Source organism: Siphateles boraxobius, unplaced genomic scaffold, assembly GCF_051911475.1.
Source record: "Siphateles boraxobius isolate OS27281-9 unplaced genomic scaffold, OSU_SipBor_1 143, whole genome shotgun sequence".
NCBI lineage: Eukaryota > Metazoa > Chordata > Actinopteri > Cypriniformes > Leuciscidae > Siphateles > Siphateles boraxobius.
In genome coordinates, this window is record NW_027508748.1 from 1,569,143 (window position 1) to 1,583,011 (window position 13,869).

Genomic DNA, 13,869 nt, shown 5'->3' on the forward strand with positions numbered 1-13,869 from the left:
TCAAATTTAAAAGACAATATCAATATTAAATGCCCTTCTGCTTCATTTAATTTATATTTCAAATGAGTCCACCACTTGTTTTGTAAAACATATTGTAATTACACAAGAAATTTACAAAACATTTCTATTTTTTTATTCTACACAACAGGGGCTATCATGCTGAGTTGGTCCGGACTATAGGACAAAGCTGTGGAGGAACTTGTCACAAATGTTTTAAAACATGCGCCAGCCCACAGTAAACTACAGGTACAAATATACACTTCTTGTGAGAATTTCACTTAAAAGACTGTGGCAATCGACTATTACTTGTAGGTGTCATGTTGAGTGATGAACGAATGGAAGCAATAGCAAGTAAACAGTGATTTAATGATGAATATGAAGCAGTACAGGCAGATGTGAAAAGGTGACACAGGGACTTCGGTGGTCAGGATCCGTGATGAAGTGAAGAGGTGCGGTGACGGTGAGACGGCAGAACGAAACCCAGCGACGAAGACGAAGAACAGGAACACAAGGCAGGAACTGGACACCGGAACACCAACACGAACGACATCAAACAACGATCTAACAAGGATGATAGAACAGCGGTAAGTATAAGTAGAGTGGTGAGATTGATTGCAGCTGGTGAAGTGAATGAGGATCAGCTGAAGCGGATCAGGTGATGTCATAACCTCACGCCCACTACACACGTGCATTCATACCACAACATAAACAAGAGACGAGAAGGAACAGAGAATGCGTCTACCGTGACAGTACCCTGGCGTTCCCAGACTCCTTACCCTGTCGATTGTAATCATCGATGAGGGAGTGATCCAGTATGTCTCTAGCAGGCACCCAACTTCTCTCCTCTGGACCGTAACCCTCCCAGTCCGCCAAGTACTGAAATCCGCGTCCTCTCCGCCTAGAGTCCAGTATACGATTAACCGAAATACGTGGTCTCCCCATCTACGAGTCGCGGTGGGGGAGGAACCGGGACTGGCGGATTAATATGAGAATGAAACACGGGCTTAATCTTAGATACATGGAAGGCGGAATGGATCCTCCTGTACACGGGAGGTAATTTGAGGCGGACTGCCACCGGACTAATGATCTTGGTGACAGTAAACGGGCCAATAAATTTGGGAGCAAGTTTATTAGATACGGAGCGAAGAGGAATGTTCTTGGTTGAAAGCCACACTTTTTGACCAACGACGTATACGGGAGGCTTCGACCTGTGGCGATCGGCCTTAGCCTTAGTGTGCGCCCCCACCTGGAGTAGAGTCTCACGGGCTCTAGTCCAGGTGCGGTGACACCTCTGAACAAAGGCGTGAGCGGAGGGGACCGCGACCTCGGATTCCAGACTGGGAAAAATTGGTGGCTGGTAACCTACGCTATACTCAAACAGATATAGGCCCGTAGCCGACTCTGGCAACGTGTTGTGGGCGTACTCCACCATGGAGAGTTGTTGACTCCAAGAGGAAGGATTCTTGGAAACAAAACATCGCAACACTCTCTCCAAATCCTGGTTGGCTCTCTCGGTCTGACCATTGCTCTGGGGATGAAACCCTGAGGACAAACTAACAGTCGCCCTTAGTAATTTGCAAAACTCTCGCCAAAATTTGGACACAAACTGGGGTCCCCTGTTGGAAACCACGTCAATCGGAAGGCCATTGAAGGGGGTGGATTGGAATCCACTGCTGCTTCAATGTATATGTAATGATTGATTATAATTAAGGTATTAATCAATATTTTTCCTTCTAAATATCAAATGAGTTGAATGACTTCTCTGGAGATTTTACTTTATTTATACAAGTTACCATTGTGATTACTGAAATGTTCTTTTCATGTATTCTTTAATGTCTGTATTTGATATCTGAATGTAGTGCTTGCTTATTTAACCCAGCTTCCATAAATGAAATAGGGACTTGTTTTGTGTTTGAGAAAGGTCTTCAATGTGTTTAAACATATAGGGGTCATTGAAGCCAATAGTTTAAGGGGCCATTTCTTCGTTAAAGCCTTTCTTTCCAGTTAGACTAAAGTTTAGCTATCCTTCAGAGAAAGAACGCATTATCTTGATGTTTTGAGAGGACTCTCCTGTTTATAGTGAGAGCCTGGCCAAATCCAACCTTGGAAAAGCTGTGTGTCGGTGTGTGTGTTAGTCTTCTTGGTTACAGGTTAAGGAACCACTGGCATTATTGGAGATTGACTGAGTTGTTGTTCTGGACATGCTGGCGCCCAGCAACCCAAATCTGCGACCTGGAAGGTCATGACGTGCCTAACTTCAGCTGCATAATCGATGGAGATATGCTTCAGTCTATCTGTATATGTGTGGAAAATTACTGTGTTTATCTATTTCATAGCCAATGAGAATCATTCATCCTGTAAGCAATGACGTAGCTTAGACCTTGGAAATGGTATAACTGCTGTGATCTTTGTAACTGTAAGGGGGGGGCGGCCTACGAACTCCTGTGCGAGTATTGAAGCTGACTTCTGCTGATGAAACTGCAAACTATCTTCAGTAAATATTTTCTTTAATTTTTTATAATTCTGACTCTGGGTCTTCATTCTTCATATCTGGTTCTGGTTCTTTAACTGTACACCCCTTACACCATGTAAACGAAAAACATGATGTACGACTGTAACTGCTGTCTCCTTAGCTGAGGGTAATTTGGGTAAGGGAACAAAATGGGCTGCCTTCGAGAATCGGTCCACTACAGTCAAAACGACTGTGTTACCCTGAGAGGGCGGGAGGGCGGTAATAAAATCTAGCGCGATGTGGGACCAGGGTCTCGAAGGAACCGACAGCGGCTGAAGTAACCCGTCTGGAGGTCGATTGGAAGTCTTACCAGTGGCACAAACTGAGCAAGCCAAAACAAAATTGTGAATGTCGCGAGCCATAAGTGGCCACCAGAATCGTTGCTTGACTAAAAACTAGTGCGATTAACTCCTGGATGGCAAGCCACGTTGGAGTTATGACCCCACTGGATAACGTCGGACCGTAATCCCTCCGGCACAAACAAGCGATTCGGTGGGCAACCGGGCGGAGGCGTTACCCCTTCTAAGGTCATCTTGAACCTCGATTCAACCTCCCATGTGAGTCTGGAAACGAATAGAGTTTCGGGCAAAATGCACTCGGGAGCAGACGGGCGTTCGGAAAAATCAAATATGCGGGATAATGAATCGGGTTTGATGTTCTTGGAACCGGACGGTATGAAAGAGATAAATCGAAACGACCGAAAAACAATGCCCACCGAGCCTTCCTGGAGTTAAATTTTTTGGCGGTTCTGATGTATTCTAGGTTCTTGTGATCAGTCCAGACAATAAAAGGTACCCCCGACCCTTCTAACCAGTGGCGCCATTCCTCCAACGCTAACTTAACTGCCAACAACTCTCTGTTACCAATGTCGTAATTGCGTTCGGCTGGAGATAAACGATGAGACAAAAACGCGCAGGGATGCATCCTGTCGTCTGTGGAAGAGCGTTGGGCCAATACTGCGCCTACTCCCACCTCTGATGCGTCGACCTCCACCACGAACTGACGTGAAGAATCAGGGGCGACAAGGATGGGGGCTGAAACAAAGCGGCCTTTCAGTTTGGAGAACACAGCTTCGTCTGTTTCTGACCACCTGAACGTCGTTCTTGGGGAGGTAAAGGCAGTCAGAGGTGCGACTAGTTGGCTGAAATTGCGAATAAAACGCCGGTAGAAATTGGCGAATCCCAGGAACCTCTGCAGGGCCTTGCGGGAATCTGGGCTTGGCCAATCTACCACAGCCTTGATTTTCTCAGGGTCCATCCGCACTCCCTAAGACGAGACGATGTACCCTAGAAAAGGGACCAACTGTGCATGAAAATCGCATTTCTCCGCCTTGACAAAAGGCCCATTCTCTAGCAACCTCTGAAGCACTCGTCTGACGTGTTGCACGTGTTCCTGGAGAGAAGAAGAAAAAATCAATATGTCATCCATGTAGATATATATGAACTGATCGATCATATCTCGCAACACGTCATTGACCAGTGCCTGGAAAACTGCCGGGGAGTTGGACAGCCCGAAAGGCATGACCAAATATTCAAAGTGCCCCCTGGGGGTGTTAAACGCAGTTTTCCATTCATCCCCCTCCCTAATGCAAACCAAATGATAAGCGTTACGTAAATCCAATTTTGTGAAGATGGACGCTCCCTGCAATCTCTCGAAGGCTGAAGACATCAACGGCAAAGGATAAGTATTCTTTACCGTGATGTTATTCAGCCCTCGGTAATCAATGCAAGGTCGCAGAGAACCATCCTTCTTCCCCACAAAAAAGAATCCCGCCCCCGCTGGAGAAGAGGGAGGGCGAATTAACTTGGTTGCTAGAGAATCAGAAATATATTTCTCCATAGCCTTCCTTTCTGGAATAGAAAGTGAATATAACTTGCCATTCTTCGGAGACTTACCTGGCAGTAATTCTATAGCACAGTCATAGTGACGATGCGGAGGGAGAGAAGCAGCACGAGACTTATTGAACAGGTCCAGGTACTCCGCGGGCACGTTAGACAAATCCCCTGCTTCTCTCCCTCCGCATCGTCACTATGACTGTGCTATAGACTTACTGCCAGGTAAGTCTCCATTCGGCGGAGACTTACCTGGCAGTAAGTCTATAGCACAGTCATAGTGACGATGCGGAGGGAGAGAAGCAGCACGAGACTTACTGAACACCTCCTTCAGGTCCAGGTACTCCGCGGGAACGTTAGACAAATCCCCTGCTTCCTCCTGAAACACAGAAACAGGCACAGACGAACAGGCAGACACGAGACAAGACTTATGACATTCCTTGCTCCACTCCAGTACTGATCTATGGTGCCAGTCCACTCAGGGGTTGTGACGGATGAGCCAGGGATGTCCGAGGACGACTGTGTAAGAGGTGAGTCCGTATGATGTAGAATGAAATAGTCTCAGAATGGTTGCCGGAAGTGGTGAGGGTAATGTCTTCAGTGCAAAGGGAAATGGTGGGGAGTTCTTGTCCGTTAAGTGCGTGAACTGCAATTCAGTGAGTGAGGGGTCTGAGGGGAATCTGAATCCTCTGTGCAAAAGTGTGGTCCATAAAATTACCTTCAGCCCCAGAGTCCAGAAGTGCATGGCAGTCGTGCTGTTGGACTGACCACCTTAGTCTTACCGGAAGGAGTGTGGAGGTAGATGTAATCGATGATGAGGTCTTCCTAGCGGAGATCCCAGCCGATAGTAGCCTCAATCTTACTATCGGGTTTGGCCTTTTACCAGGCAATTGTATGCGTAATGTCCTGCTCCTCCACAATACAGGCAAAGGCCCTGGGATCTCCGCCTCTCCCTCTCCTCCCGGGAAAGCCGAGCTCGACCCACCTGCATGGGCTCGGGATCGTAGACGGGGCTGACCACGTCCCTGCCGCTGGATCGTGGAGGGTCGGTCCCTGCGCAGATCCAAGTCGACCAATCCTTTGAGAGTGGTGGGTAGATCCAGGGCGTAGATCTCCCTCTGGACGTGGTCAGCCAGCCCATGCAGGAACATATCCCACTGCGCCTCCTCGTTCCAGCCGCACTCCGCCGCCAGGGTCCGAAACTCTATCGAATAGTCGGAGACCGATCTCTCTCCTTGCTGCAGTTCCGCCAGTCTTCTGGCTGCCTCTCTTCCAGAGACAGCCCTGTCAAACACTTTCTTCATCTCGGCGGCGAGGGTCTGGAACGAGGCGCAGCATGGGTGTTGATTCTCCCACACCGCCGTTCCCCAAAGCGCAGCCTTCCCAGTCAGCAGGGTGAGGACGAACGCTACTTTAGCCTGTTCTGTGTCGAACGTGCGAGGCTGCAAAGCGAAATGCATCGTGTAGCGGGTCAAAAACGCTCTGCAGAAGGCTGGCTCACCGGAATAATGTTCAGGAACCGGAAGACGGGGCTCTGACTGGGAGGGTCTCTCTGGTAGTGTGGGAGGAACGGCCGGTGTGGGCGGCGCAGTGGGGCCCTGTTCGCGTTGGATCTGCTGGGTGAGCTCGGACACCTGCGTCACCAAAGCCTGTACTGCGCGGCCCGTGTCGCTGATTGCAGCTGGTGAAATGAATGAGGATCAGCTGAAGCGGATCAGGTGATGTCATACACTCACGCCCACTACACGCCCACTACACATTCATACCACAACATAAACACGAGCAAGAAAGGAACAGAGAATGCGTCTACCGTGACAGTAGGGATGGGCCAATACCACTTTATGGAATGAGTAGCAGTACTTAGCATTTCATTTTTTGTACTTGCCGATACATACAGTGTACCGATACAAGTACTTTTAATAACTGTGCCAAATGTCACTCATCAAGCTAAAAGTTGATCTCCTTAGATGTTGATCAACCAATTTCAACCAATTCAAATCTAGAAAGGTAAATGCTCCAACGTTCAAAAGAACATCATTAATATTGCAGATCAAGAATTCGTAATTTATAGATTTATTATACTTTGTCTCCTTCCCTACTTCCCTAACTAGAAAGAACTTCCCTAACTAGTTTGTCTCCTTCCCTCCTTCCCTAACTAGACAGACAGAAACACGTTTGTGTAAAGCCAATGTATGGGCTGTATGTTTGTCTTTGCATTTGTACTCTACATTGCAGAAATTTTTTTGGAAAATGAGAATGTCTGAAGTGAATTTATCCGAAGAGGGATAATGACTTTATCATAAAATATTCACTGTAGTCACTTGGACTATTTTAACGATGTCCAGTGGCGTCATGCCCATTCAAAGTGCCCCCTCAGATTTTTCCTCCCTGGTAATTTTATTGTCACAACTTTATTCCTATTATGCTCCATAATTACCAGAGCCTTTAACGACTCAAATGTATTCTTCTGGATGTGTAATAAATCGGTCAGCATCAGCCCGCCCCTTTTTCCTAATACGTGCGTAGAGCTCTAGAATCTTTGCTGTGTATGTTCAAGCAACTCACTCGTCTCGCACGTTGAGCTGGCAATGTTTTACAGATGGTCTTGAAGTGGTAAGTGGGCAAAGCAACAAATCGGCATTGAATTAGTTATCGGATGATATTAAAAGATAGTAGGATTATTTGTGGTTGACCTGGAAATTTAAACGTGATCAATAAGTTATGGATTTGATATTAGCTGCGAATTCAGAGCATTAACTTAAGTTGTGTCAGTGTAACGTTATCGATAGCTAGCCTAGTCTAACCGTAAACTAGTTGGCTAACGTTACTGCCTGCCATACAAAGCAAATAAGCCATAGTAGGTTAAATGTAAAAGTTACTAGCTTTTCTGTTAGCTCATAAATTTCTCTTTACAAGTTCCTTATTTAAAATATAATAATGAGCAGTGTGATTCAATGATTTTACTAAAGTAATTTTACATATTCAACATTTAATTTGATTACTTTTTTACATTTCTGTCAAATATTAACCATTTTCAAATAAACGGGGTAGTGTTGACCTTATTCAGCACTGAAATCTGTCAAACTTCCTTCAAAGTCCTTCATCACATATTAATATTAAAATAACTTAATTTTAGAGCACCACAAAGTCAGACCTCAGCACCTTTATGTACATTTAATGTAAGATCGTTCTTAGGTCACATACCAATTTAAAATTCATAACATAAAAACTGCAATGGTACTGTTTTTAAAATCATGTGTATTAGGCCTAAGTGTACAGTATGTGTGTGTGTGTAAACATGCTTTAATGAACTACACTTCAAAAGCTTTTGAATTTAAGCTTACAGTTCTTTCATCAACCTGTCTTTTACATAAACTTACAAAATAGATACTTTAACTTAGTCCTCAGATAGAGGAGGGTTGCTGCTAGCTCCGTTAAGGTATTTCTGTCCCTCCCAAACTGCATTGAAATGGTATGTTTAGCAGCCAGAATTAAAAAAATTTCAGGGCGAGAAACCCCCGACCCCTCCTAACATGATCCATATCACCGTCAGAAAACAATTGCAACGTCTCAGATTGTGCCCCCCCAAAACTTTTAGCTTGCATGACGCCCCTGATGATGTCTGTAATAACTTTTCGAGGCCGGCAAGTTCAATCCCTGAAGAAGCCTATGGAGGAGTATGGAGGAGTGATCCAGCTCTCAGATTTCATCAAAAATATCTTAATTCGTGTTCCGAAGATGAACGAAGGCCTTACGGGGTTGGAACAACATGAGGGAGAGTAAATACTGACAGATTTTTTATTTTTGGGTGAACTATCCCTTTAAAGTAAAAGAAAAAAGGTAATTTTAATTTATGAATCAAACTAAATCTAGAGTAAAAATGTATGTTTTCATTAGTGTAATTCTAGACTGAAAATAAACAAGTACTTAGTAAGAAGAAAGCTATTCCCATTTTCCAGAAACTTGTGAGGAAATTGAAAATGTGTTGGCGCCTGGGAAAAGGATTCGAGTGCCAAAGCTGATAAAAGTCCACCAGAGAACAAAACGTCAGAAAGGAAGGAAGCTAAGGATAATGCTGTAAGTAACATGAAAAGACTGCATGATGAACTCAATTCATTGAATAATTTAAATACCTCTTACTTGTGTTAGTTGTATTTTCAGGCAGCCCAGAAGGCAAGCATTGAGGAAGGAAAGCAGACATTTCTGATGGACATTTTAAAAAAGAGACAAGCCTTGAAAAGGAAGCAACCACTATTTCCTCCTCATTCTACACCTAAAAGAGGAAAAAATATTATAGATGATGAGATAACAACAAGTGAGAGTGAGGATGAACTAATTCCAAAATCAAAATTTGATGAGCTTGAGAACCGATACAAATCTCTAACTCGGAAATATCAAGAAGCTATTGCTGAAGGGAAGGAACTGAGGAAATTAAATGCTGAGCTTCAAACATGTTTAGTAGCCAAAATTATTTCTAGTAATTATTAATATTATTAGTAGTAGCATTATCAATTTATTATTTTATTTTTTTACATATACATAATATTTGAGACTTTATGCTCCAGGAAGTAACACATCTCCAGCCTCCATCCCAGACCTTCCAGTGACAACTGGTCAGATTTTGTGCACCATAATAACAACAACAATTAATAATAAAGATTACATTTACAAATAACCTGGTCAACTTATTTTAAAAATATTACATTTAAAAAATCAAAAAAATGTAATCTAATTTTATTGTCTTCTCTAATTCCAGTGCTCTTAAAAACTTGCACTGTTTGATTATGAAATTTATAAGTTTGCAGATTTTTTGTGTGTATTGAATATTGTGATGCATTTTTTTGTTTAAAGATTACAGGGAATTACTCAATGAATTGAAAAAGGCCACATTTATTTTTTGCAGTATGTTGAGAGATCATTTTTTGCATTTGTGGGTACATTATATCTTTCAGGTTGCAACACCACCGCAGCCACTACAGCTCTTCCAAAGACAACTGGTAGGACTGGCTTCTAAAAAAAATTACCACCACACCAAGGCACTTACTGAATGCATTTGTGTCTGCTAAGGATGATTTTACACATATGTAATGTTTGAAAATTGCTTGTATTTTCCTAATTTGTCAAAGTTATTTTGGATAAAAGTCTGTGAAATACAGGTACAGGCCTCATTTACAAATAACCTGGTTAACTTATTTAAAAACTATTACATTTATAAAATCTAATTTTATTGCCTTCTCTAATTCCAGTGCTCTTAAAAGCTTGCACTGTTTGTTATTCATAAGTTTGCAGATTTTTTGTGTATATTGAATATTGTGATGCATTTTTGTTTCATTTAATCCCTCAGAGAGCAGCCCCCCTTTAAAACACCCTCAAACAGCAATTGGTAAGTATTGGTGATCTTTGCAGATTTTTTTTCCTGTTATATCAATCATATTATTACCATTACTATAATTGTTATGTAAGTTATATGATAGGGCCAGTTTAGCCATATGGACTGATTACTACCTGTATCCACACATGGTTAATCTGGTCCCACTGTAATTGTTATGAAAACTTCACCTCCCTAAACTGCACACTCCCTCCCACAGAGATGAATTCTGCTGTTGATCAAAACTCTAAACAAACTTCAGATAACAATGAGGTACGATTTTAATTAATTAGAATATTTAGGAGAGGCTGGGGCTGCTTGTTACTTACTTCAGTGTTTATATTAGTTGCTTTAAGCTGGTTTACATTTTTGCATTAGGTACATACCTCAAAGCCTACAAAAAAAAAATCTACCGAGCATTTCCACCGTTATGTACCAGGGAAAAAAAATTATATTTAATTGAACTCACAAATGTGAGGCATTTTGTCACAATATGTGGTAAGCTGTCACAATGGAACCAGTTCAAACTTTTGGGTAAAATTTACCTTCACTGTATATTGTAGATGTTTTTCGACTGAATTAATACAAGTGTGGTTTAATTGTGTGCACTTGCAACAGCAATACAAATTTACACTAAAGTTTTAAATAAAATATTGTAATATGAGTTTTGAACTAGTTGTTTGAAACAACATACAAACAAACATATTTGTAGCGTGTGTAATTCAGACTTTGAGTCAAAAACACAGTATGTGATTGAGACAACTTTCCATTGTGATTGCCAACCTCAGTCTCTCTTATGCAAGATGGATATGGCCCTCTACTTAACAAAACAACAAAAAGTCAGAACACTAAAAAGTAAGTGATGTGTCAACTTTAGAGAATTATGTTCTGGGCTCGACATATGAAGGGTTAACACTTTATAATAACTGCATGCTATTAATCATTAGTTAAGCATTAGCAAACAATTAATTCATCATTTATAAAGCATTAATAAGCATTAATACGTTGTTTATAAATACAGCTATAAATACTTTATTCTTGATTCATAAGCATATCTATAATAACTTTCATCTAAAGTGAGGACTATTTATGCCTTATAAACAGGGCTTGACATTAACTTTTTGCTCACTAGTGTGGCTAGTGGTTAGTGGTTTTCCAAAGTTACTAGCCACACAGCATTTTTACTAGCCACATTTTTGTTTTTGTGAAATTACCTTTTAAAAGTTGACTATGGCATGCTAAAATTTACTTGAACTAAATTTACAACCCGTTTAAATGTAAAATCACTGTACACACCCAAATCAAGACTACACAATACATATCATTAGCTCTGATAAGGTTGTGTGTAAAGCCATGGACGCGGGAAGTAGGGGTGCTGCAGGTGCTGCAGCACCCCCTGTTGGCAAACTGTGATGACAATAAAATGATAGCTTATAAATATATCTTTGGTTGTTGTTTCTGTTCCACAACATTTTGTATGTCATGTTTGGGGTGTGGGATGAAGAGAGGGATATTTTTAGTAATTATTTAATTAAAAATTATTTAATTTATCTTCAGTGTGTAGTATTAGCCAATCAGGTGTCTTGACGCAAATCACGCGATTACGATTCAGCCTACGCAGCACAAAAAAAAGCAAAAATACACCTAGTCTAAAAAACTGCTAGTGATGATTAGTTAGCAATGTCTCAAAAGAGAATTTCGGATTTTTTTCAATCCAACCCCAAAAAACCGAGGCCGAAGACTAGCGAGAAGAATTCTCCAACTGACTCATCCAGAGGTAACGTAGGCTACGTTACAGCCCCTACACCCGAGCAGGACAAGCTAGCTTCTGTCGTTCCCGGTGCTAGCCAATACGATGTTATGATCATAGACTGTAAAAGGTTATGATCAGTAGCGTACTGTGGGGTTTCAGTCAGTGCTTCAGAAGCTACTGAGCCTCTTTTCTTTCTTTATTTATTATTTAGGCCTACTTTAATGTATTTTTATTTTATTTATTTATTTTAGCCTACTTCTTTATTACATTTCTTTCTTATGCAATGATGCTTGTATTTTGTCTGATTAATACATTTCGTATTTTGTAGGGAAGGGCATTTCAAGCAAAAATAAGATTCGACGATCGCTGGGAATTTGATTATTACAGTCTATGATTATTGCTCAAAAAATTATTCAAGACACACACACACACACACACGATCACCGGTGACACGCGTTTGCTCCGACACATTTCTCTGTACTTTAGGCCTACGTGTTGTAGCCATTAAAGTTAAGTTAGTTTCATATTTATGTTTAAATAATAGCCTATGTTATTTTTTTCATTTCATCTATGTTGATTATATGAAAAGTGAAGAGTAGCCTAATCATAAGATGCGCAATATCGAGAGACATCATTTTGACCACTTTATTAAGTTTTGTTTTGTATAAAGCCTTTCTTTAAAGTGAATTTCGTTTTGTATAAATTGTATCTTAGTTTTAATCAATGTTTCATCAACCAATTACCTGGATTTAAATAAATAAGAAGCAAATAGGCTATAGCAGACAATATAATAAGGACATGGATGCGCCGACGCGATATAACTTGCATTGCTCGTTATTGTGCTACAATGTGAAGAAAATCCAGCAAAACGCGCCGGCGACCTCAGAGGGTTAAACGTAAATAATAACATGTATTATTATTTGTATTTTAGGTGCACTGAGGGGAGAAGGAGTTGTGGATACTATTTTGTTGAAAGCAAAAGCGTCTGCATCAGCTCTCACCCTGAAGTGGCCAAAAGATTCCATTTGTGTGTGTGTGTGTATTTGTTTTCTGATTTTAACTATAAAGATCGTTGCCGTGCTTGCATCACTCCCTTACTCCTCCTATAGTCCCTATGGCCACTTGTCCTGCTTGAATGCAAATGGAAAAAAAAGTTTTTGAGGGAGAGTAGTAATAATTCGTTACATTTATGTAGTGCTTTTCTAGGTAGTAATAATTAATAGATCTGTTTAGAAGTGGACTTTTCCTATAACCACGTTCCTGTAATTGCTTGGTCGGAAAAAAACCCCCCCACCCCCAGCACCCCCTGTCGAAAATGACTTCCCGCGTCTCTGTGTAAAGCTCCTTTTTTTTTTAAATAAAACCATTTATTATGTATTATATGTCGCCACATAGCTCCACCGGCATACACTGTGTGCATGTAATACTCATAAGGGCAGTCAAAATTGCTCAAAAATGACGTTCGAATATTTCCTCTAAAAAAAACACAGCCTATATTCGAACTATTCGAACATGGTTGCTCACAGGGACGTGCACAGGGGGGTTGCTCAGGTTGCCCGGGCAACTGCCCATATGCCCTTCTCGACTCAAGTTGCCCTTCCGAGGAAAAAAAAAATCGTACAATGGCTGCAGAATTTCACATAGGCCTAGATAAATTTTTTATTTTTATTTTTTTAAATCGCAAAGCCTCATTCACTTCCATTCGTGCACCGAACTTGAAAGTCAGTAAGGGAAGGGCAAACTGTTTACGTGGCTGCAGCGCTGCACGCGACCGGTGCGTAAGACCCCACAAATTACTTAAGGCCCCGCCTCCATCTCGTGTCATAGCGTGTCAGTTAATGTGTACAACATCCATGACAAAATGAAGCGAAACTATCCTTCTGGTCACGAAAAGAGGAAGAAGAAAAAACCCATGAGAGTGAATTGCGGGAACAACAATCAGGTAAACTTGTGTTCTCTCCTCTCTAAGTTTGATGTCAGCAAAGTTTGATGTTTTTCGGTCTTGCTAACCTAGCTGGGCAGGCAGTGCATCTCTTGCATCACTTTGTGCCTGACAAAAGTGAGAGTAAAATAAAAAAAATTATTACGTTTGTTTTTGATAAACGACAAAGTGCAACGGTGTTTGTTTACTGCAGCTCGGAAAACAGAACCGCGTCGCGTGTGTTATCGTGCGTTCATATGCGCGTGCACGAAATGAAACTCGCATTTTTCAAGCAGAAATATGTGGAGACCAGACATACTGTACAATACATGCACGTGAATGATGGCACTCCCAATCAAAGTCACATTTATAAAACAAGAAACTGATTATCTAGTCTCAGTGTAGTTAAAAACTCTAAACAACTGCACTAATTATGCAAGATAGATAGCAATGTATTGACAATTTGACATTGATTGACTATTG

The 13,869-nt window shown here is 41.4% G+C and overlaps 2 protein-coding genes across 2 annotated transcripts in view; one reads left to right on the top strand and one right to left on the bottom strand.

The window, feature by feature from the left end:
• Positions 1–13,869, bottom strand: part of LOC143738308 (NACHT, LRR and PYD domains-containing protein 12-like) — a 159,068-nt gene that overhangs the window by 30,691 nt on the left and 114,508 nt on the right. The gene's annotated exons all lie outside the window — the stretch shown is intronic.
• On the top strand, positions 4,808–11,966 carry LOC143738288 (uncharacterized). The gene is made up of 8 exons (XM_077230333.1): positions 4,808–4,867; positions 8,347–8,421; positions 8,506–8,821; positions 8,910–8,957; positions 9,297–9,341; positions 9,689–9,727; positions 9,933–9,985; positions 11,952–11,966. The coding sequence occupies exons 1-8, from the start codon at positions 4,808–4,810 to the stop codon at positions 11,964–11,966; spliced, it is 651 nt and encodes a 216-aa protein (XP_077086448.1).

What these genes read in the sequence shown, in the direction of transcription:
- LOC143738288 (XM_077230333.1), top strand. Translation starts at nt 4,808, where the DNA reads ATGGTGCCAGTCCACTCAGGGGTTGTGACGGATGAGCCAGGGATGTCC. An exon ending in AGCTCTTCCAAAGACAACTG is followed by an intron (nt 9,342 to 9,688) that starts GTAGGACTGGCT and finishes TTAATCCCTCAG; the next exon opens with AGAGCAGCCCCCCTTTAAAA. An exon ending in ACACCCTCAAACAGCAATTG is followed by an intron (nt 9,728 to 9,932) that starts GTAAGTATTGGT and finishes TCCCTCCCACAG; the next exon opens with AGATGAATTCTGCTGTTGAT.